Source organism: Jatropha curcas, chromosome 7, assembly GCF_041381405.1.
Source record: "Jatropha curcas cultivar XTBG-Jc1 chromosome 7, XTBG_Jcur_1.0, whole genome shotgun sequence".
NCBI lineage: Eukaryota > Viridiplantae > Streptophyta > Magnoliopsida > Malpighiales > Euphorbiaceae > Jatropha > Jatropha curcas.
The window spans coordinates 922,123-946,049 of record NC_143157.1 but is presented as its reverse complement, the minus strand read 5'-3'; the positions used below and the strand labels follow the sequence as shown (position 1 = coordinate 946,049).

The window sequence follows — 23,927 nt, the reverse complement described above, 5'->3', positions numbered from 1 at the left end:
TTGGACTCCAAAACCGTAAAACAAGCTAGTAATTTGATTTTTAAATTTTACAAATATAACTTTTCAAAAGTTGTGATTTTGGATTGGTCTTAATTGACTTTGGCTGTTTGAATCGATTACGAACACTCCTGCAATGACGTATTGAAGCATGGTGAAACATTTTGGTAGACTAAATACATAAATATATCATTGTACTTTACGAAAAAAAACCTTGTGACACCCTATATTTTGTGAATGACCTATTATGCCTCTAAAATTACGAATTTAGCTAATATTGTATCCTTCTCTAGTAACATTTTTTTAGTGTTTTTGACATTTATGTGTAAAATGTTCATTAAATGTGTGGTTAGTATAATTTTTGAACAATAATTTTTACATTTTTCAATTATCTAATAAGTATTTAATTAATCTAATTTTGGAAGTTTTAGCATTCAATAGAATAATTTTTGCAAGTTAAAATATTGAATTATTATAATTTTATAAATTGAAGTGTTTAATAGGTTAAAGGAAATGTTTAGGGTGCCATAAATTTTTCACGTAAAGTTCAAGGTGATTTTATAAGTTGGGTCCATTTTGGTGAAAATAAAGACATGGTTCTATATTTTTTTAATAGGTATAGTTTAACGGTACTTGCACTACGACAATAGATCCAGGTAGGAATTCCATTCCTTAATACTAAAATAGAAGTTGTGATTTTGGGTCGGTCTGAATTGACTTGGGCGGTTTGGGCCGATTATGAACACTCCTGCAATGAAGTATTGAAGTGCGGTGAAACATTTTGGTGAAAATAAAGACATTTTCCTTTTTTTTTCCCCCCTTGCTTTCCCTTTACAGCTCTGCCCCTCTCTCTCACGCATTCTAGCGCGTACTACCCTTCTTCGGACTTTCCTCGAGATTACGACCGGTGATCTAACTCCGTTGACGTGATTTCAGGTTTGTCTCTGCTCTCTCTCTCTCTCAATTTTTATTTTTTTTTTTAATTTTTGTCCCTCTCTCACTCTCTATCCTCTCGCCCTTGCTCCTTTTTCAGCTTTGTTGGAGGCCGTCTGAGCAGCGGCAATTAATGCCGTCGACTACAGCAGCTCTTCCACAGCTGTGACTATGCTTTGAGAGGTTTTGAAGAGCAACGGTCTCAGAGCAGTTTAAAGTGATGTGGACAAATGTTTTTAGAATTGTATGTTCTTTTGCTTTTTTTTTCCCCATATTTTTTTTATGTTTGTTAAAAATTCTTATCAGTTACAATGAACTGAATTTTGTTTAATGTGATACTGATAGATTAGGAGCAGTTTTCATTGAAGGTGAATAAGCTTTTAACGGAACAGTATCGTGTTTTTCCTATGTTGAGTATTAATTCTCAAATGGGGCTACTATGCTTGAATTGACTGCTGCTGTTGAATGTGGTATTTGGAATGGTGGAATAAGGGGCTCGAGGTTTGCCATTTTGATCTTAGGGCTTGCGTGAAGTAGGCATTTTGTGCATTAGTTAGGGTATGCGTCTGTTGGAAATTGGAACTCTGCAGTGACTGAGTTCCATTGCTATTTCAGGCAGAAACATTCATAAGAGAATTGAGGTTTGGAACCTAAACTAAAAATAAGGGGGACATGAGAGGAAGGACGAATTTGGTAGACAGACTTTTTGCCATAATTAGTTTGTCTACATAGACTCTTTTTTATGCTTGTTTAACCTGAATTTTTTGTGCATGCCATCATTGAGTAGTTTGTATCAGTTAGCCCCTTTTCTCTTATTCTTATGTTGTAATCTATTTCTACAGGGAGGTCTTCATCACGTATCATGGTTCCAATTTCTCCCTAATGAATCTGATTTGAATCCTCTACCAGATAAGAGGTTAAATCATCATTATATTTGTATTTCTGTTTTCTATTAGATGGAAGTGAATCTGAAGTTATATTCATTCATTGTGTGGTTAAAATACCAATAAAATATACATTATTTTGAGCTTGAACAGTGTAAAGTTAGAGCAGAAAGATGCTGCTACATGGTTAGTGCTTTGGTCTCATTTGCAGTTGCAGAAAGATGGATTTCTCAGTACATGGACAAATTCCTTTGTCGGACCTTGGGATCCGTCTCAGGGTTTGCACAATCCTGGTAAGGATTACAGTTGTCATCAACCACCTATATGATCATTAATTCCATTTAGTAGGGTAGTAAAAGCAATGAAGCTTATCATGCATGGATTATGGTGCATCTGAATTTTGATGATGTCTTGTGAGTACTACCTGACAGATGAAAAAATCAAACTCTGGCTTTTCCTTCCTGGGCGTCACTCTTCTGTTGTTGAGACTGCCCAAGCTTCAGTGTCTAGATTAAGAGGTAAAATGTGTTCCCAAATTTTTGTTGTTCTCTCTCTCTCTCTCTCAATACTATCATTTTCCATTGGTGTAGTAAGCAATGGATGTTGGTTCTGTTCCTTAACCAATTGTTACTTCTAACTTCTCTCTCTCTTGTCATGTCTTCTTATTGTATTTGCTTATTTGGTTTCATCATGTCACTGATATTTGAATTTTTATGAATTTATTTTAAGTTGTTTCATCTGGAGTTTGGGTGGCTCCCGGGGACTCTGAAGAAGTTGCTGCAGCTCTTTCTCAGTCTTTAAGGAATTGTATAGAAAAGTAAACTTTCTTTCATTTCCCAGATTCTAATCATCGAACATCAACTATCACAATCTTTTGCTGAAAGTTCCTATCTTGACATTGACAGAGCGCTTGGTGGACTATCATACATGAGATATGGAGATGTATTTTCAAAGTATCACCCATCTCAAAATGAAGGACTTTTCAGGTTAAAATGCAATTAATTTGATGATTCAATTTACAAATAGTTTAGAAGACGTTAATTAGTTGACCAGTTCTTTTGCAATTCTAATTATAATAGCGATGTCAATACTTTAGGGGTGGTGATGATACTGCTTTTGCTTTATTCTTGATATGCATACTCGACCCTACCCACAGTTAAACTTCATGGTATCTGTTGTTAGTTTTGTGTTTAGCTCATAGCAGTAACTAGACACAAGACGCATGCCACCTTTTTGGCTGCACTTTCTGTGAGGGGCTCATTGGGTTTTGAGCTACAAAAAGTAGGAGTGCCTTCTCTTGTTCTGGAAATCTTTCCATGCCTTATTAGCCAACCTGAGATCTTCAAGTTGAAAGACCAAGTATTACATTGGGGAGCTCCCTTTCAAATGCCCATGTATTAGTTCACTCTAACTGGAAAATAGTTTCCCTCTACATTAAATTGGTGCTAGAATGCTGTTAGGTAGATGGAGGATGAACAGACAGAATTGAGTGAGCTTATGATTTCTTTTAGTTTAAGCGAATTGTATGGAATAAATACATATGGAATTCATTTCATTAAAAATTTCATTTGATATTCATGTTTGGATTAACTATAGAATTAATTTTCAATATGTATTCATTAGTTTTAGTAGCTTATATCCTTGTTAAGTTTATAGCTCATTTTCATATTTTAAAATTTGGTTCAAGCAGAATTGATTGCATAGGATTAAAAAATGTAGAATTCCAAATGAACTTTCATTTATACCAAACACGAAATTTGGATTTGCAAATGAATGGCATAAAGTTTATGGGATGTTTATTTATAGCAAACAATCTCTAAGGGGTAACCTGAGAGTGAACTAGAGGGTGGAGATCCACACAAAAAATCCTCTAAGTCTTTATGTATTGGTTTAGATGTGAGAACCCTTATGCATTTTAATTACTTTGTTCATACTAGTATTTAATACTTTTACAACAGGCAGAACATGGGAGAGCTGGGGGGGGGGGGGGGGGGGGAATCTAGATTTTGCACCTTGCAAATTATTTTCCAGTTGGCACAGGGATGTTACCCTTCTAGTGGCTTTTAGTTTTCTAGATAAGACGTAGTTAATTGCAAAGTAGGCGAGAAGGGAGGTGCTGGGAGTTCTTTTTTCTTTTTATTTGTTTTGTTTTCGGGGTGTGGGGGTGGGAGACAGGCCCCTTTATGCCTTTTAATTACTTTGTTCATCCTAAAATTTGTTACTTATGAAACAGGCAGAACATTGGAGTGCTGGCTGGGAAGATTTAGATTTTGCACCTTGCAAATTATTTTCCAGTTTGGTACTTGGGTGTTACCCTTTTAGTGGCTTTTAGTTTTCTAGATAAGAAGTAGTTAATTGCAAAGTAGGCAGAGGATGGAGGTGTTGGGAGTTCTTTTTTCAATTATCTGGACTTCTGCAGAGTCATAAAAGAGGAAATAATGTGCAAACTAACCATGAAGATGGAAAATTAAGTTGTATATATTGATATGATTAAAAGAACTTCCCAGAATTGATAATTTTTCTAAAGTGTTGGGCATATCTTGTTGTTTACCCTATATTTTAGAAGTGCAGCAATTATGCAATGTTTTCAGAAAGTGAATAGTAGAATAATAATTTCGTATTCATATTATATTTTACAATTTAGTAAGCTTATGATATTTATGTTTTGATGTTGCTCCCTGCCTCCCTCTAAGATAAAATCTCGGCTCATATAAAGATGCTTTTTAATGATTCAGCTCAGACTTTTAAGGCTTGCAAGTTATATCACATGCAAGCACTTATGTTAGTTTTTTTTAGATTTAGCTGGTGACAGTTCTGTCCAACAATTGAATTTTTCTCTTTTAACCTCCGAATCTTGCTTTTATTTATTCGTATATTTGAAATAAAGGCAAGTAGGAACACTTGGGTTATTATTGGTGATCTGGAACTTGAAGGACTGAGTCGATATATTATAAATATTGAGGCCAATAATTTTGATTGCCTGATAAAAAGTAAGAACTCTATTGTTACAGAGCTTATAACATCTCCCTTTCTCATATCGATGCAGAATAGGAAATCAAGAAGATTTAAATACAAAGATGCAAGAACCTTTGAGTCGTCCAGATTTATATAGGGTTTATTGGGAAAATATAGAGTACTTCCTACTCTTTTAGGGTTTTGTTTATGTATCTTCCAAAAATAAGTTGCTGGACTGATAGTTTAATAGTCAGGTGATTTTGCAAATTCCAGCTTTTGTTGGATGTATCCCTATTTCTTTGGTAGTCCTTAATATTTATAGTAAATTTATAACTGTTGGCTAGAATGCTTTAAAATTTAGCTGTCATTCGATTAAAAGAAAAAAAAAATCAGCATGTATGCTATTTGGAGTTGTGCGATGCAATTCAACCTTGCTGTGATGCCTAAGAATATTTAGTTCTGATGCCTAAACACTTCTCCTTCTATCTCACTATTCTCGTGTTACTTTTCACGGTTCCTTAGCCTTCTTTTTTGTGTTCTTTTTGTATTTGCTTCTATAACTTATTCCACAAAGCCTAATTGATGGCCCAAAGATCCTATCATTGTAGCCTCCAAATAAACCCACCCTCAACCAGCCTTAGTAACTAGCTCTTCAAGCTGTTCTCTATTCCAATTCTACAAATCAGCCCCTAAAAACCCCCGTATCTTCTTTAATTCCACCTTTTTGTAAACCCGAACTGTCCATCTTCGTTCAACCTTTCAAATTAACCAAAAATTCAGCCATAACAGGCAGCCTTCAAGCTGTTTTATGTACGTTACTCATCATTTTTTTTGCTTATGGACGAGTTAGGGTCATCAATGATTCTGTTCTATCATTTAAGTTGTGGGATCACATCTGGAGTTCAATTTTAGCAAATTTTGAATTGTTTTTGCAGGAGACAACCTACAGTTGAATTTGTCTTTGCTGCCAATGAAGAGGCAATCTTTGTGCATGTTGTAATATCAGCAAAGTAAGTGGAATTTTCAAGCCTTAATTTGTTCTGTGGACAGGTGTTCCTGATGTTTGGTGTTGTATAATGCTCGTTAAATTTTTTCAATCTATCTTATTTGTTTCTAGGCATATCCGAGCACTTTCAAGTGGTGACATAGAGAAAGTGTTAAAGCATTCTACTAACCATTCTGGTTACAGACTTCCAGGTACATTTTATATGCTGGAGTTTGAAATACCTTTATGATATTGCCAGATGTGTAGAATGGCCTAATGATTTCATTTGCCTAAACTTAGCATAATACTGTGAAATCTATCTGATACTACATGTCTTATCAATTTGGTCGATTTTCTTTCATATGCAATTTCATCCAATGCCCTGGGGTTTTTGAATTCGTCTTGATTTTTGAAAGAAATTAGCATGAAGATTAGCAATAACAAGAAATGGGTTTTCTTGCTTGGATCACATATGTGTTGAAAATAAGAGGTTAACAGGTTTGAATTTCAGTTTCCAAAATTTTTCAGTACTGATTTTTTAATGGAAATCTATTTAGAGACTGGCTGTAGGTTTTTTTCACTTTTCATGCATCAAGTATTGTTATTTTATTTATATATGCCTATAACACAAGTTTTATGTAGGCAATTACACATTCTAGTTACCTTTTGGATAAGTTGTACTAAAGTGAAGAATATGGAGTAAATTGATAAAATTTTTAGAATTGGATAGAAATGATAATTCATGCAAAGTTTATGATAAATTAAATATTTTGCCTTTTGTAAATTATATATGCTTAGATTTCCTCAGAAACCATATTGAGAAGGTGTATTCCTAGTTTTCCATTTTGCCCTGCATAGTATGGTGTGTAAGTGTATCATTTTTTTTCATTTTAATCTTTTCTTTTTCTAGAAAATTTTGGATGAGGGGATTTGATGAGGGGCAGGGAGGACATGCATTTCTTTTCGTCATAAATATTAAAACTATTAGATATCTTCTTGGTGACAGAGAATTGGGAAGCTCCGGTTGTTTTACTTTTGTTGTTTGAGTTAAAAAAAAAAAGTCGCAAATGAATGAGATGAGCTTGATTAACATCACTTTTAGGTAATTTCAAGAGTAAAAAATTTAAAATAAAAAAGGGTACTTGGTTAGAGAATTAAGAATCAAAAGATGTTATCTACACTGTAGCTGGCATTGCATTTTGGCCCTTGGAGTATTTAGTTGTCCAATGAAATACACATTCAACAGGAACAGTTTTGGTATTTGTATTTTGAGACTTTTTAAGGGGTATCCTTCAAGGATCTGTGGACTAGTAATTGGCTTTTTTTTTTTTTTTGCTGCAGCTGTTTCAAATGCAATGTTATTCGATCAAAACATAAGCTTTTGGAATTATGTCAGAGTTAATACTGTTGACAATGATCAAAACATTCATATGTCCATACATAATTTTAGTGGTAGTTTAGGTTAGTCTTTTCTTGAAGGTGGCGATTTTCAAGAAAGATGTTTTAGGATACAACTGATCAGTTCAATACAATTATTCTCATTATGCAATTTGTTACTGCCACCTCCTATGCAGTTGGAAAGTTTGATTGATGACCCATTTCTTCACTCACTGCCTTGAGAGTTGTGTTGCCTTACATTGTCTTATTTTATGTTATCCAGTGATTGTTTCTCCTCATGGAATGCGTGGCTGGCTCACAGGATGTTGTCCAAATGATCTTATCAAGCAAGTGTATTTCAGGTTTGATTGCTTAATGAGAACTTCACTTGTATTTTTGCACTTCACCCTTTCTGGATGGATGGCTGTGGTACTCATGCAAGATGATGATAATCCTCTGAGCTAATATTCTTATACCATCTTACTTCTCTCTTCAGCGGTTCCGGAAAGATTAGGACATCAAATAGATTTATAGGTCTACCATATCACCTTTCTCAAGGGCCTGGATGCTTGCTGAGGGGGCAAAATTGCTATGTTGAAGTGACGCTTGGTTGTCCTATATCTGACACCGAGAAGGGGTTGCAATCAAGCTCAAATTCAATCAGGAACTTAACTAAGAATCATGTTGTGGAATCTCCTGTTGTGGGAAGAGGCGATCATAAGGGATCACCAGATCAAATATCAATACATGAGAAGACATTTATTTATCCAGCTGAGGCAGTGGTTGTTCCAGTCTTACAAACATCATTTGCTAGATCTTCTTTAAAAAGGTGTACTTAAATTCTGTGCTAATTATATCTGGTTGACTCAGATCTTCTAGTTGGAGTGACAAAATAATCTTAACTTTGGTACTACCTGTAGACTTGTGGGCTTGACCTTTGAGGTTTCGACATAGAATATACTTTAGAAAGTTTAAAAGTAGTTTGCAATCGTATGTCTTTGCTGCTCTGTTAGATTATCCTTCGCAGGAATTTCCTTTTCCTTGAACAACTCATATCATGTGTATGTGCACATGCATTAACCTGCGTGGTTCACCAAGAACCATCTTTTTGCATGTTTGTGTATTTTATTCCTTGGTATATTATCTTGTAACTGTTTCATGTATGACCTGGTAATTGCTTCTATATCTTTTTGGTTTCAAAGTATTAATATATGCAACTCAAATTAATACTGTCTGTGTTCTTGCAGATTTTGGCTCCAAAATTGGATTGGGCCATCGTTCCCCGGTTCATCTTTCTTTATGCATTGGTTAGCTCTTCTTCTTCTTCTTCTTTATTTTAATAGTTTTCATTTTTTGGAAATGTGAAAAATAGAACATCATTGTTGATGTATTGATTAAGAAAATCTTGCTTGTAAAAATTTTGGCTTTCTAGTAGATTGATGTCCTAAGCATGCCAGAACCATCAACCGTATATGGGTGAAGAGGATTGACTGATTTATGATAGGCCTAAATTTGGAGCAGGCATTCTGAGATAATTCAGGATGGTGTAGGATATTTTCAGAAGTCTTATTTCCTTTATCATGTTACTTGTGAGAGATGAGATAGATCAGTTTTGAGTATCCATGAAACTGAAGTATTTTTTCAATTGGTTCATAAAACTAAGAACTGAATGACTGTTTTCCCTTGCAAATTCTGGAATAGAGAGTACTTGCAGGTGGACCAGATCTGTTTAGGGTTATGTGATTGATATTAATCATCACACATTTACATGCACCAAGCATCATTAGTTCCTTTATTGTTTTTGTCAACATAGAGACGCGATATAGGTTTAAGCTTTATTTATTGACATAATTATCCTATGTTTTTACAACAGGTAAACTGAAAAAGACATTATTATGCCATTGTTAGAAATCTTTATCTGTCCAGCCCCTCTCTTCTCCTGTCTTTTCTTTTTGTCTTTTGTTGGTTGTTTTTTGGATCTTGAATCTTCATTTTTGATCTTGTGTTGTTCTTGTTTCTTCAGTGGCGGTGATTTAGATAGCATGGAAGGATCTCGGATTGAATCAAATGGAACACGTATACAGCATGGGTATAATAGTAGTAGTAATAGCAATAGTAGCAGCATTGGCTCAATAAGCAGCAGCTCCAGTGATAGTGATCAAAAGATGACCACTGAAACTGGTGACCTTGATGCAGATGCAGATTCATTATCATGTAGACAATCTGGTTTATCTTCTAATGATCAGCTTGAAATTGATGGCGCCAAATTGGTATTGCACTTTTTCTGCTACATATTCTGATTTTATCATTTCTATAATGCATTTGGGTTTGGGTATTGCTACTCATGAAGTCAAACATTGAAGCTCAATATAACTGATGACATTGCAGGAAATTTTTATCCAGTTTGACCCAAATGATTCATTATGTTTATAAAATTGAATTTTAGTGAGGTGTGACTGAGATCACTTGTGGTTTGTTGAGGTAATTGAAGTTGTGTTTTGAACAGTTCTATATATCAGCAGTTCGTTGGTTTTTCCTGCTTAAACAAGGAGAACATATTAGTGGGAGAAGATAGTTTATAGAGGTGTGTGATGGTTAGACAGTTTTAACTTTTGAGAAGTTGGAAGTCACTGTTGATTTTCGGTGATGTAGCTGGCTGTCTTAGTGTTGCTCAATAGGTGAAGGCTTCGCAATTTCAATAAGTAGGGTCTATGATTCACCATTATCAACTCTAGTTGTTTCAACCTGAAGGACCTAATAATTTAGTTCTAGAGAGATTTCTTGTAGCCTATTTTGAAGACAATGGCTGCATGAAATTCAAGTAAAACAGATACGAATTAGCTTAAAACAAATAGTAATTGGTATTCATAACAAAATAATTAGACCAAATAAACTCAATGGTAAGGATAGAATTCATCTTCTGACATGAATAATCAGAATTTGAGTGACCAATTATATAGAATATGGATATTTTCTTGTTGAGCTTGAGTAGCTTGAGTAGCTTGACTGATTTACACAGTATCTAATTTGTAGATTGGTAGCCCAAGAATTTGAAAAAGTTGCATCACATGTATCTTACTTGAACTCCTTGTTTTCTATTACTGTGCTTTTGTTAGCATATATCAGAGCAACTGTTTTTTAGTCTGATGTTTTATTCATAATGCTCTTTAGGGCTCTTGATTTTGTGTGGGTATTATTTAGGTTCCTAATTTTTGAATGTAAAGGTCTAATCAAACACATGGTACAAACATATTTACAATCCAAGTTTACATTGTGAACATATTGTTGAGGAGGCATATGATAGAAATCTAATGAAGCATTCCATTTTCATCCTTCTCTTTTCTGTGTGGACTTTTATTTGTGAATACCGGGGACTCAAATTGTTTCTTTCAAAAGCTAAGGAATTAATTTAATAGCTTAAACATTTCACTAATGGAAAATCCAAAGTGTATGTGCTTTTGAATATCAGGAATTATAAAATTTATCCATTAAATTCAATTTATTTATGTCCTTGACTCCTCTTTTGTTTAAAAGAAAACTATATATTGATTCTGGAAACAAATATTTCTGGATTCGCCACTAGACTTGACACTATTAACACTCCAGCTTTGATATTGTATCTATCAATCTATGCATGTATGATGTGCATTTCTCCCTGAATATCGATGCTCACATTTGTTGTTTTATCAGGATGCAGTTTTCATTTTTCCATGTAGTAGCAAGTTTCATAATTTTTTGTATTTCAGTGGTTTTGTTGCCAATAATTGTGTGTGTATAAGAAATTTATGGGGATGAAGGATAGCACTTGGAAATTTATGTGTGTACAGTTATTTGTCCCTCTTTTTGTTTCCGGAAATTTTGTGGGTTCAGAAAAATGTGTAAGTGTAATTCTATTGCAGGGTTCTAAACGTCCTCGTTCAGGAATGACAGAGGCATATGGTCAAATGGGTACCATGAAGAATACTTCTATGCAAGATGCTTACAAGTCTGATTTTGGTTCTCTTGAAGTTAACAATTCAACCATCACAGGTGTTGCAAATGAGCAGATTGGATCTCATTTAGATTGGGATGATGATGATAGAGGTATGGGGATTAATATCCAAGCTCTTCTATCTGAATTCGGTGATTTTGATGACTTCTTTGAGAATGACGCATTGCCTTTTGGAGAGGTAAATTCTTGTCTTTTGCAAATCTGCTGTTGTTATATTCTATATGATAATTTTGCTTTAACTATTAACCTAGAGATGTAATAATAGTGCAACTCTGTGAATTCGTCCATGAAAAAACATTTTGATATCTGAAAAGATTGCAAGTTCCAATGATGTAATTAGTACTTATTTATCAATTGACTAGATTTCAAGACCGTTAAAAGCTACTAATTAGTGAGAAGTTTTATTCAATCAAACTTGGCTCTAGTTTTTTTCCCTTTGTTTTTATGCGTTGCCATTGATATATGCCAGATTTTTTGGTGATAAGTTGGAATTAAGTACTTATAGCAGATTCAGTGTTCTGCATATTAACCTCAACCAGAATGATACAATATTTATTTTTCTTAACTGATACTTAGTAGCATAGTGATCGATTTTTGAATCAAGTTATCAGTCTTTCTAATCCATTACCTAGATCTCCAAGGTCCGTTATTCTTGTTTTGCAGTCAGAAGCCACCGTCGATAACTCGGATTCTCTGTTGCATGGTTATCAAAATCATGATTTCACTCGTAATATCGTATGAGTTCATGGTCTCAATTGCCTAAAACATGTTCACTCGCACACAAAATCACAGATTACCAAAATCGTTGTGAATTCGGTTGTGACGTCATGAAATTGCTTCTAAAATTGATGAAAACATTAAAATTGCAAATTACTTCCCATCTAATTTTAGAAAGAGTGGAGACTTTAAAACACCAAGTCTCTGATACTGCAATTACAAATTAGAATCTAATATCAACAACATTTTGGGCTCTGAAACACAAATTCTCCATGGAAGAATTAATGCATCGATTACCTTATCAGATAAGATTGAAGAATCAAGAGAAAAACATTTAAAGAAGACATACAAGCTTTTGAGTTTGATCCTTGGAATTGGTGTGAAAAACCTTAACTTCTTCGTAAGAGAAGAGAAGGGAGATATTCAGAAGAGAAGAGAAACAGACTTTTACAAATTAAAATCCAGTAATTATTAAAAATTTTTATTATATAATAATTTTTTACTATTTTGATTTAAAGTGATAAATTAATAATTTTTGTTTTAGGTGTATTTATAAAATCTTCCGATCACAATTTGATTTTACGATTCGGTTTTGTAGACTCTCTACTGATTCTACTAAAAAAAGAAATTTTAACAACCTTTCTCTGTTGTTTGATCAACTCTGAACATTGCTTTCCAGCTAACAGCTCATGTAATGCACTTTCGTGTCCAAACACCTGAAAAAGCAGGGAAAGCCTCCTCTCTACATTTTTGAAAACCTGAAGTTCAAATTCATCTCCATTTGATAATCTATCTAAAAGAGAATTTTCCATTTCTCAGTGATTCTCAGTAGCTTCTCCCATCTGTATTTCATCCACTCATTACGGTTCACTTCCAGATCCATATTCCAACAACCAATTTAACAAATTAATTACTTTATTCTCTTTATGTGATTGGAGGTTTACATATTTAATTATTTGATTCGCAGAATGGATATAATCATGCTGCAGCACTTGTAATGGGTTATATCCTATAGAGAAGTGGGAGGAATAATTTGTCTATCTTTGTTCATGCCATCCTTTCCTGTTCCCATTGCTGATATTTATGGTCCAATATACTTCTAGTGCCTTTTCTATAAAATATGCGCGCATGCGCGCGCATATGTAAGCATGTATGTCTCTCTATGTGCATGTAAAAAAGAGGAAAGATAAAAGCCAATGCTCTTAAGCTTTTATTGAATCTAATCATGGTATTTATCTTTTTCCTGCTCTCCTTTGAAGCCCCCTGGAACAGCAGAATCACAGGCTCTGATGTTTTCAGCCCCAGATTGTGGAGAAGTTGTTAGCAGTCCTATTGGGGTAATGGATGTTGCAGATCATATGCTTTTGCCTGTAGGTTTTTCATCTTTTGAGAGTTTTAATCCACCTCCCACAACATCTATGGATGAGTGCATCAGCAAAAGTCAGGATATCACCCTCGAGGCTCTGACATCAGGACCAGTGAACCATACCCCTCTGTCTTCTACGGGTGAGTTTGATCATTTAATCAAAGCTGAAGCTCTCATGTCCTTTGCTCCAGAATATGGAGCAGTTGAAACCCGTGCAAGTGAGTCCTCATCATCAATTTTCAGAAGCCCATATCGTCCACAGTCACGCAAAGTTGAGAGTTCAAATTCAAGTCCAAACAATTATACATACGGCGCAACCCCACCATCTTCTCCTTGCTTCGATGGATCAGATGAGAAGACTAGCATGCCTATGAATCTAAAATCAGGTCCTGCAAGGCAGGACACAAAGAAATATTACACTCATGTAGAGAGTGGGAGGGATTATCGTGACAGAAAATTCATCACACACAATGGTAGCCTTGCTAGAAGTGAGATTGTGTCTTCTTCATTCTCTATGGTCAATTCTACAAATGCCATCAAATCTGTCCAAAGGAAAATGGCTGAAGCTACAGGATCAGAGAACTTCCTACTTTCTATGAAGACTGTATTGGCTACTGAAGTCGAATGTCTTATGTTCCAAGCTTCTATGTGCAAGGTTCGACACATACTTTCATCTTCTTCTAACCCTGTACCTACAAGCTTGAGTAGGTTAAGCAGTAGCACTGTTTTGAGCGAACTTCCTGGAGATGGAAGTACCATGACAGACAATATATCTAGCAGGTATGAGATGAAGAAGAAAGAATCTATACCAGTTAGAATAGCTGGTGATATTGATGGAGGAGTGCTGGATAGTCATCTCAATGCACCTGTTGGTGTTTGGCGCTCTGTTGCAGTTCCTAAAGTAGCCAAACCTAGTAATTCACCAAGTATTGAAGTTGGTCCATCCTTACCCTTCCATTCATTGAATGAGGAAAGAATGCTTTCATATAAGCACAGACAACCACTGCAGGAGCTACTGGATGGCATGGCATTACTTGTCCAGCAAGCCACTTCTTTTGTTGATGTGGCTCTGGATGCAGATTGTGGGGATGGTCCTTATGGCTGGCTTGCATTGCAAGAGCATTGGAGGCGTGGATTTTCTTGTGGGCCTTCCATGGTCCATGCAGGCTGTGGGGGGACTTTGGCTTCTTGTCATTCTCTGGACATTGCTGGCATGCCATTAGTAGATCCACTTTCTTCTGATGTAAGCTGTTCTCTTTTACATATATTTTTCTTTTGGGATGATATGGTGAACCTGGTGTTAAACAATGATAGTGCATTTTTTTTTTTAAATTTTCTGTTTGTTTATTTTTTTTGGTCCAGATTAATGCCTCCTCTGTGATCAGCTTGCTTCACTCTGAAATCAGAACAGCCTTAAAATCTGCATTTGGGAATTTGGATGGTCCATTATCCATCACTGATTGGTGCAGAGGCCGCAGCCAGTCTAGTGATGGAGGTATTGCATGTGATGGATCTTTTGCCGAGTCTACTTTAAGCGAGTGCAAAGATTCTTCAAGCACTGTATGTTTATCAGTTGGAGAACCAATGAGCCCAGCTCAGTCTTCTGCTGCTGTATCTTCTTGCCTTGAAGGTATACTGATTTTTATTTGTTGGGTTCTGAAATTTTCAGGTGACTTACAGTCCTGCAATTGCTACAGTGTCTGCTACAGCGGACGGAGCTAAAGCGGATGACACTGGCCAAAGAAGATTGAGCCAAGAAATTGAGTCAGAGCAGCTACCAGGTTCCCGAAGGCCAACACTTTTTGTTCTTCCCTCCCCTGCTTTACTTGTCGGGTAGTAATCCTTAATCCTGATTATGGCAATTTTCTCATAATCTCCCTAAATTTTTTTATCTTTTTTTTTTTTTTTTTTTTTTTTTTTTTCTTTTTTTTTTGTATTTATGGAAGTTCAAATAAATTGTGTATTTAATAGGTATCAGGATGATTGGCTTAAGACATCATCTAGCTCTTTACAACTCTGGGAAAAGGCACCTTTTGAACCATATGCTTCACCAAAACCTGTAAGATATATGAAATATGTTGAATTGTTTATAGTTCTGTATGTCTGGTTTATTTATTGCTTAAGAGTTGTGAATGTTGCTCTGGTTGTCAATGATACTGCAACTTTGGCTGTTCATTAATTGTTGCAGATTACTTATTGTGTTATATGCCCGGACATTGATCCCCTTACTTCTGCTGCAGCTGATTTTTTCCAACAACTTGGAACTGGTGAGTGTCATTCTATAGTTTTCTAGGACGAACATAGTGATATCTGAGTGTTCTTTTCCCTTGTGATATTATCTGGCTGATAGCTTTATTTGGCAGATGAATATTTTGATCTTTCTTTTGGTGAAAATAATTGTAGCAAAGTTCTTGATTTAAAATATTGCTGCTCTAAACATGGCCTTTGCAACTTGGACATTGTTGTGCACTTTCAATTCTAAGCTTAATACATTAAACATTTGTTCTTCCCATGCGCTTGTTTACATTAGTTTTTTGTCTTTGTGTTATCATGCTTTAAGTGTTGTTGAGTCTTACTATGAGTTTTTTCTACAGTTTACGAGATGTGTAAATTGGGAACTCATCAACCTCAGAGTCAGGGAAACCAAATGGAGATAGACACGGGGAAATTGTCTTCCACTGGTTTTGTGCTGCTAGATTGTCCTCAGTCAATGAAGATAGAAAGCAGCAATACATCTCTTGTGGGTTCAATTAGTGATTATTTTCTCTCTCTCTCTAATGGCTGGGACTTGACAAGCTATCTTAAGTCTCTTTCAAAGGCAATTAAAGTTTTGAAAATTGGTCCGAGCTTATCAACAAACCCAAAAGAAGGAAATAGTGGTCCTTGTATGGTAAGTGGCAGTTTCCTGTTGTCCATCAGTTAGTGCACATTTAGTTGCATCTATTCCCATTAACTATTATCTTTTGAACTTTAAAAGACATTACTGTTGGTGTTAGCTGCTTCTTGCCTTGCTTTAATAGCCATCATTTTCCATACATGATAGAAGGTGCCAGCATCTTTTGATTTTTCTTATGCATTTATAAGGTTGGAAAATTTAGCAACAAATACGCAATTTTATGTGTTTATCAGTACTAACTCATCTCAACTCAATTTAATCCACATCATTCATGTCATATTGTGCTCTGGCTCAAATTATGAGACAGTTTGTTATCCTTGGCTTAGGTTTTTTTTTATAAGACAAATTTGCATCTGGATTTCCTTTGACAAGTTAAAGTTCAATTTTTTTTTTTTTTTGAAAGACTTGATGAATTATGTATAATTTGCAAAATTAACCATAGGATGTCAATTTTGCAAGAATCCGTGTAAAAGTATTGTTTTCCAACTTCAAAAACCAAACTACCCCTAAAAGCAGATTCAATGCATTTGCTATTTATTTTATTCATGTGAGTTTCACTTCTTTGTACAATTTAATTGAAAATAAATCAATGTGATCATTTTACTGCTGAAATTTAATTGTGCTCTCCTGAACTTGCAAACAAGATATTAATGAAAAACTGAATCAATCAGTTTGTTCAATTGAAGTAGTTCATTTAGTTGGTGGATCTTATGTTTAGCGTGTATTCCCTTCTAGTAATTATCAGAAAACTAATTTCATGTACGTAAATTATATTCATTTCTCCACTCAGGTTATCTATGTGGTGTGCCCCTTTCCCGAACCTGTTGCAGTTCTACAAACTGTTATTGAATCTTCTGTTGCTGTTGGATCAACATTTCTCACATCAGATAGAGAGAGGAGACCGATTTTGCTGAATCATGTTGGCAAGGCTCTAAGTTCCTCAGCAGTGGTGGATGAAGCATCACCCTCGAATATTCTAGTACTTTCAGGGTTTAATGTTCCTAAATTGGTATTGCAAATTGTTACAGTTGATGCTATTTTTAGGGTTACAAGTCCTGGTCTCAATGAACTTGTTATTCTTAAAGAGACTGCTTTCACTGTATACAACAAGGCTCGTCGAATTTCAAAAGGTTCCTCAAATGATATTCAGTCATCAACAATGTCTGGTAGATCTCATTCTGTCATGCCACAAATGACTTCTATTCCAGCAATGTGGAAGGATTGTGTTGCTCCTCGACTTGGAGGACCTGCACTTCCAAGAGAAGGTGATATTGATGCTAGCTTGAGACCAGGTACCTGGGATAACTCCTGGCAGACAAGGACTGGAGGATTAAACTATGATCCAAACAGAAATGGAGATTATTTTCTTCAGGATGATATTCGCTACTTGTTTGAGCCACTTTTTATTCTTTCAGAACCAGGATCTCTGGAAAATGCAACTGCCCCTGCTGTTTTTGGCAATTTAACTGCTGAATCTTCAAAGATGTTATCTGATGATAGTAGTGGAGGCTTCATGCAAAATGCTAGCTCAGCTGTGAGTGCAGATACTGGATCAAGTTCTCAACTTGATGGATCGGAGCCAGATGGCTTTGGAGGTAGCTATCAAAAGACTCTTCCAAGTCTACACTGTTGCTATGGATGGACTGAGGACTGGCGCTGGCTAGTGTGCATCTGGACAGATGCAAGAGGAGAATTACTTGACAGCCATATATTCCCTTTTGGTGGAATTAGCAGTCGGCAGGACACAAAGGGCTTGCAATGCCTCTTTGTGCAAGTTCTCCAGCAAGGTTGTCAGATACTTCAGGCTTGCTCCTCTCCTGATATTGGTGCCATAAAGCCTAGAGATTTCGTGATTACACGCATTGGGAATTTCTTTGAGCTTGAGTACCTAGGTATGACTTTCTTGCATTCTAGTCCTCCCTCTTCATATTTTTCTTCATTTGATATTATGTACCCGTTGGGTTGAGCTATGACTCAGTTGCTTAGATTGAGTGTCTGGTGAGAAAAAATTTAGTGTGGTCAGACAAGTCCTACTGCTGACCGTTTGGTTTTGAACATAACTCTTGACTTTTTTTTTTTTTTTTTAACTAAATGCTGGAATTTTGATGACAACAACTAACTTCATTTAACTAATAGTTAGTTTTATTTCGGCCAAACAATAACAAAAACAACAACAACAAGTAAGCCTCAGTCCCAAAGTAGTTGGGGTTGGTTATTATGAATCCTTTGTTTCCAATATCTGCTCTGGTCAACTCAATACTAATGCAAAGCAAATTATAAGTCAGAAAAAATTGTGATATACTTTTTGCAGAAAAAGTTCTTCTAGGGGAATTTTAAAATCATTTGATATATTAGTAAATAGAAGAACACATAAGATAGACAATTAGTGTGCTATAAGAATCTTGTCTCCATTCTGTTATGTCCATAGCTATATCCTCGCTAACATTCAAAGACCATAAACCTTTCGTGACAACTTCTCTCCAAGTAGTACTAGGTCGACTTCTTCCCCTTCTAGTACTCTCCGCTATCAAAGTATTGCATTTACAAGTCGAGCAAGTAGGGATCTATGCAATACATTACTGTACCATCTCAATATCTTTTTCTCATTGTATCTCCAACTTCTTCTACTTGCACTTTTGTCTAATGTGATCATTCCTAATGTTGTTTAACCTTGTGTAATCACACATCTATCTCATCATTTGCAGTTCCGCAACATATATCTTGTGAACGTGTTGGGCATTCGGTACCCAACATTCACTCCTATCATTGTTGGTCTCACAGCCATCCTATAAACTTACCTTTCACCTTGTTAGATATCTTCCTATCGCGTAGTACACCTGTAACATTTTTCTATTTTATCCATCCTACTTGAATTTTATGAAAATCATCTTCATTCATAGCAATGTAGCTCAACTCTATTCAATTCAATGGAGCCTTAATATATAGCATGTAATATTAGGGGTGAGCATTCAGCCAATTCGACCAATATAAGGTGACATTTTTAACAAAAGTAAATTAGTTGAAATATTTTTTGGCTTAACCGAACTAATCTTTTTAACCTAGCTTAATTGAATCATTTTGATCGAATTAATTTTGATCATTTTTCTTCTGAAATGAAATTAATTTTGATCATTAACTACATTGAAGTTAATGAAAATGAAAACCTAATTAACCTATCGAAATTTGTGATTAGTCGATCTTAACCGAAATAAAAATTAACTGAATTACTAATCACTACATAATCAAAATAAGAACCGAAATAATTTTAATTTTTAATCTTACAATCTATTTAATCAAAGCGACGTAGTTTTGACAGTCGGTTAATTTGATCAGTTCGGTTTGATTAACTTTTAGCCGATCACCGAAAATCTAATTTTCTTTAACCGAACATTTATTGACTGAATCGAATTGATGAATTGGCCAAATTAATCGAATTGGCCGAACCAAATGCTCATTTTTAGCATGTATGGTCAGCTACTCAGATATAAGTATCAATTTTCTTTGTTTTTTACACTGGTTTGGAGATGTCTTATGAAGGTAATCTGATTGATTGGTTTGGTAACATGGATTATAGGACGTAATTGATTTATTTGGTTAATTTGGTCTTTGAAGGTGGAAGATAAATCAAACTAACTTGTTTGAAATTGCTGAATTTACCAAAATTCATCAGTTCTGTTCTGTAATTCAATTCAAACCAAATAATGCTCACCTCTAGCATTAAATGATAAAAGAGAGGTTCAGTTTTAACAAGAACAATTTGGCATTTTTTGTATGAAACAATATAATATGAATGTAGTTCATCATTGTGTAGTCTAACCTGTAGTTCCATTCAGTGGGTTACTGAATGTTTTACAATCAATTGTAACTATTGACTGCAAACTTAATGTTTGTAGGCTGCCATCTATTGACTGCCAATCTGAGCTAAACAGGCCCTAAAACTTCTGTCAATTTGTCTTGTGATGTGGAAGCCTTTCTGTCTGACTGTCAATTTGTCATAGCTGCTTGAAAACTACATTATTACCAAACCAGAACCATACGGTGGGATCACTCTTAACTTTTAGCAATATGTATAATTTTCTTTCAATTAGAGGAAACAAGTAATTGCTGTGGAGGTCCTGTATTTGTTTGTATTATTTGCCTTTTAGAATCTTTTGAGTTGCTATGAAAAATTCATCTTGGTAACTATTATCTGTTTGGCCTGTTAATTGAAGAAATTTCATGATTAACTCTATAATTTTTACAATGCATTTGCATGATTAACAGAATGGCAGAAAGCAATTTATTCAGTTGGGGGTTCTGAGATGAAAAAATGGCCCTTGCAACTTCGGCGATCTATACCTGATGGGATGCCTGGAAGTAGTAACGGGGCTTCCTTGCAGCAACAGGAGATGAGTTTAATGCAAGAGAGAACTCTTCCTTCGTCACCTAGTCCATTGTACAGTCCTCACTCAAAAGGTTCTGGCTTTATGAAGGGTGGTTTGGGACAATCTTCTGGGAGAAAACAGCTCATAGGTGGACACACTGTGGTTGACAACTCGAGGGGAATGCTTCAGTGGGTGCAGAGCATCAGTTTTGTTGCAATTTCAATTGACCATTCTTTACATCTGGTTTTTCAAGCAGATTCACAATCTCCTGGTAAGTAAATCTCTCCCCTTTATTATGGTTCTTTGTTTTCCGAATTCTCTCCACTTTATTCGTTAGGCTATATCTTCAGATCAGGAGTTGCCTAATAATAATTTCTTAGTTATTGCTCTAATTCAGTCTCTCATTATCTTTCTCTGCATTTGTTCAAGCGTGTATTATAATTCTTTTACTTAGTTGACTACCTCCATTTTTTCCTTTAACACAAACTGCATGGGCTTAGGATTATCAAGTAAATTTGAAGCATACATTCATGTCCATTGTATTGAAATTTGTGTTGGATTTTCAATTTGAATTAAATTTCTAAGCCCTGTCAGTTTAATGTCCAATTAGGAGGCATCTCAATCCATATTTTTGGGATGTACTCATGAAGAGAGGCTTTCATGTGACTTAACATGCTCAAAAAACTTAGATACCAGGAATTTACAATTTGTTGCCAAGTCAATCATTTCAAATACTCAAATTTTAGGTTTTGTTATAATTATATCCCAAATCGAACTTAACCCCTGTGATACCCCAATTTCTAAGTTTTGTTATAATTTCACCCTAATTTCAAATTAGGATTACAAAAATTAATAAAAAAATTAAAAATGGGACCCACCACAATAGGTGTAGTAAGAATTTAACTCACCAAAGTTAAGTGAACCGGTGCATTTCACTATGGACTAGCTTCCACTTAACCCATATAACTCCTCTCCTCAATTGAAGATTTGCACGTCTTCTTCTTTCTTTTTCTATTTTTTCTTTCCATTCTTCCATTTGTTCATGTTGAAGCCAGAAAATGAAATTGAAGAAAATTAAAGAAGATTGTCCATCGATCTTTCAGTCATCTCTTCTTCCCCATTGATCTCTCTCATCCTCTCTCTCATTTGTAGATCTACCACAATAGAGCTGCAATTTCCCACATCTCTTTCCTCCATGCCTCCTCAATAACATCTGTTGAACTTTAAATTCTTTAAATTACTAGCTTAAACCAAATGAGGAATCAATTATTTTTGTTGGGTATCTCTATTTTGCATCAGTTATGGCCATGTCATCTTGGTTGTGCCTTTGTCAAATCCTGACTGCTGTATTTCTTTCTTTCTTCCTTTTTTTTTTTTTTTTTTTTTTTTGTGCTTTTCTCACTTTTTGTGTTTTTAATAAATTCATCATTAAATATTGTGGTTACTTGGAGAAATATTGTAATAATTGAATTGTTGTCTTTACTTGGATTGCTTTTGTGTTTTGTTATTCAATATCTTCATCTGTCCTTTTCTTATCCAATATAAAAGAAATTGGATTTGCATGAGTCTGAGTTCAATACAGTTTAGAAACTGGAGCCTGAGATTGATGAGAGCAGAGAGATGGGGTTGAAGAATTTTGGGTACTGTTGATAGAAGGAGAGGTACGAGATGAGGGTTGAGTTGAGTGAAACACGCCATTTCACTTAATCCCCTTGGGTTAATTTTACTATAGTTGCATATGTGGGTCCGTTTCATTATTATTTTATTCAATTGAGTTGCCTTAATTTAAAATTAGAGTGCAATTATAACAAAACTAGGAAATTGGGGTGTCACAGCCTCACAGGGGTTAAGTTCAATTTAGGGTATAACCGAAAAAATGTGCAAAGTTGAGGGTATTTTAAATGGTTTGCTCATTTGTTGCCATCTGTACTACAATATCCATGGAACATTATTTTTCATTATTTCAAGTTGGATGTTTAAACTGATATTGTGCATCAAGAATTAACACTAAATGTTGTGCAGCTGGAGCTCAGGGTGGCATTGGTGTTGGAGCATCTGGTTATCTGGAAGGTTTTACTCCTGTAAAGTCTCTTGGTTCTACATCTGCATCTTACATTGTAATTCCATCACCCAGCTTGCGCTTTCTCCCTCCAACCCCTCTTCAGCTACCGACTTGTCTTACTGCCGAATCACCTCCGCTTGCACATCTACTTCATAGTAAAGGCTCTGCAATTCCCCTTGCAACTGGCTTTGTGGTTTCTAAAGCTGTGCCTTCTATGGGGAAAGACTACAGGAGCAACTCAAGGGAAGAATGGCCTTCTGTTCTTTCTGTGAGTCTTATCGATTATTATGGGGGTAATAGTATTACCCAAGAAAAAATTCCTAGGGGGATTATGAAGCAAGGAAGAATAAGTTCGGAAGTTAGAGACTTTGAAATTGAGATACACTTGATTCTCGAGTCCATATCGGCAGAGCTTCATGCTTTGTCATGGATGACTGTGAGCCCAGCATATTTGGATAGACGGACTGCACTGCCGTTTCATTGTGACATGGTTTTAAGGCTTAGAAGGCTGCTTCATTTTGCTGATAAGGAGCTGTCTTCACAACCCGATAAGTCGCAGATGTAAGATGGATAAATCATACAATAGACAGAATGCCCAATTGAAATTAGGTATTGTCATCACTACGTATGACTTTGGTGTACAATAAAAGCATAAAAAGTAATAAATGTAACGGTAGCTGCCTTTTTTGTACTTCCGGAAAGATATGGAAGTCTGGGAAGAAATAGTTAGATCTAACAAATACAGTTGCAATAGCATATGCAAAAAAAAAAAAAAGTGTAAATGAATTAGGATAGTTCATTACAGCACAGCTCTAACCACCACGATTAGTGTATTATTTTATTTTATTGTTAAAACATCTTTAGCCCTTCTTTTTACAGTTTAATTTTGTATTCATGTTCTTTTGCAATATGGTAATAATTAGTGCTAGTTGCCTAGGAAAACAGTTGTCAGTGTTTTGATTCAGTTACACATAAAACTAAATTAAATTAAGATATCCTAATTAGAATTAAATTAAATCATGCTTGATTAAGTCACATTTATTCATACTTGGAATTAAATTAAATTAAGACACTGAAATTAGAATTAAATTAATAAGAAACTTTAATTAAAACTACATATTTGGTTAAGTTACACGTGCAATTAAATTAGATTAAATTAATCGAACTGAAATTATTACATTAAAGCTACATATTGAAATTGAACTAAGTTAGAAGAGAAATTTTAATCGAACTGACGAACTGGTTCAGTTCTAAAATCAATTGCACGTGTAACTGATTCAATTCTAATAGCGTGCTCCTTTATGTATATATGATCCTTTAGAATGAATTAGTAATAAATATTGGCTTAAAATTAGGAACCCTAATTATCCAATTTCATACCCCAAGGCTTTAATCTTTAA

General features: G+C 35.1%; 1 protein-coding gene across 2 annotated transcripts; it reads left to right on the top strand.

Moving 5' to 3' along the window:
- The first annotated feature begins 776 nt into the window (after nucleotides 1-776).
- Nucleotides 777-23,422, top strand: GCT (RNA polymerase II transcription mediator). 2 transcript variants are annotated; one of them, XM_012211669.4, is made up of 23 exons: nucleotides 777-933; nucleotides 1,031-1,174; nucleotides 1,773-1,846; nucleotides 1,968-2,107; nucleotides 2,246-2,332; nucleotides 2,544-2,631; nucleotides 2,720-2,800; nucleotides 5,705-5,779; nucleotides 5,887-5,966; nucleotides 7,415-7,493; nucleotides 7,628-7,960; nucleotides 8,379-8,438; nucleotides 9,155-9,401; nucleotides 11,031-11,300; nucleotides 13,099-14,448; nucleotides 14,568-14,765; nucleotides 14,875-15,038; nucleotides 15,177-15,264; nucleotides 15,394-15,472; nucleotides 15,800-16,095; nucleotides 16,892-17,993; nucleotides 20,365-20,736; nucleotides 22,488-23,422. In XM_012211669.4, exons 2-23 carry the CDS (start codon nucleotides 1,151-1,153, stop codon nucleotides 23,090-23,092), a joined length of 5,892 nt encoding a protein of 1,963 aa, XP_012067059.1. In that variant the 5' UTR covers nucleotides 777-933; nucleotides 1,031-1,150; the 3' UTR covers nucleotides 23,093-23,422. The 2 variants fall into 2 exon arrangements, with proteins under 2 accessions (XP_012067059.1, XP_012067058.1); XM_012211668.4 differs by having other exon boundaries at nucleotides 14,568-14,835; nucleotides 14,903-15,038.
- The last annotated feature ends 505 nt before the right edge of the window (nucleotides 23,423-23,927 follow it).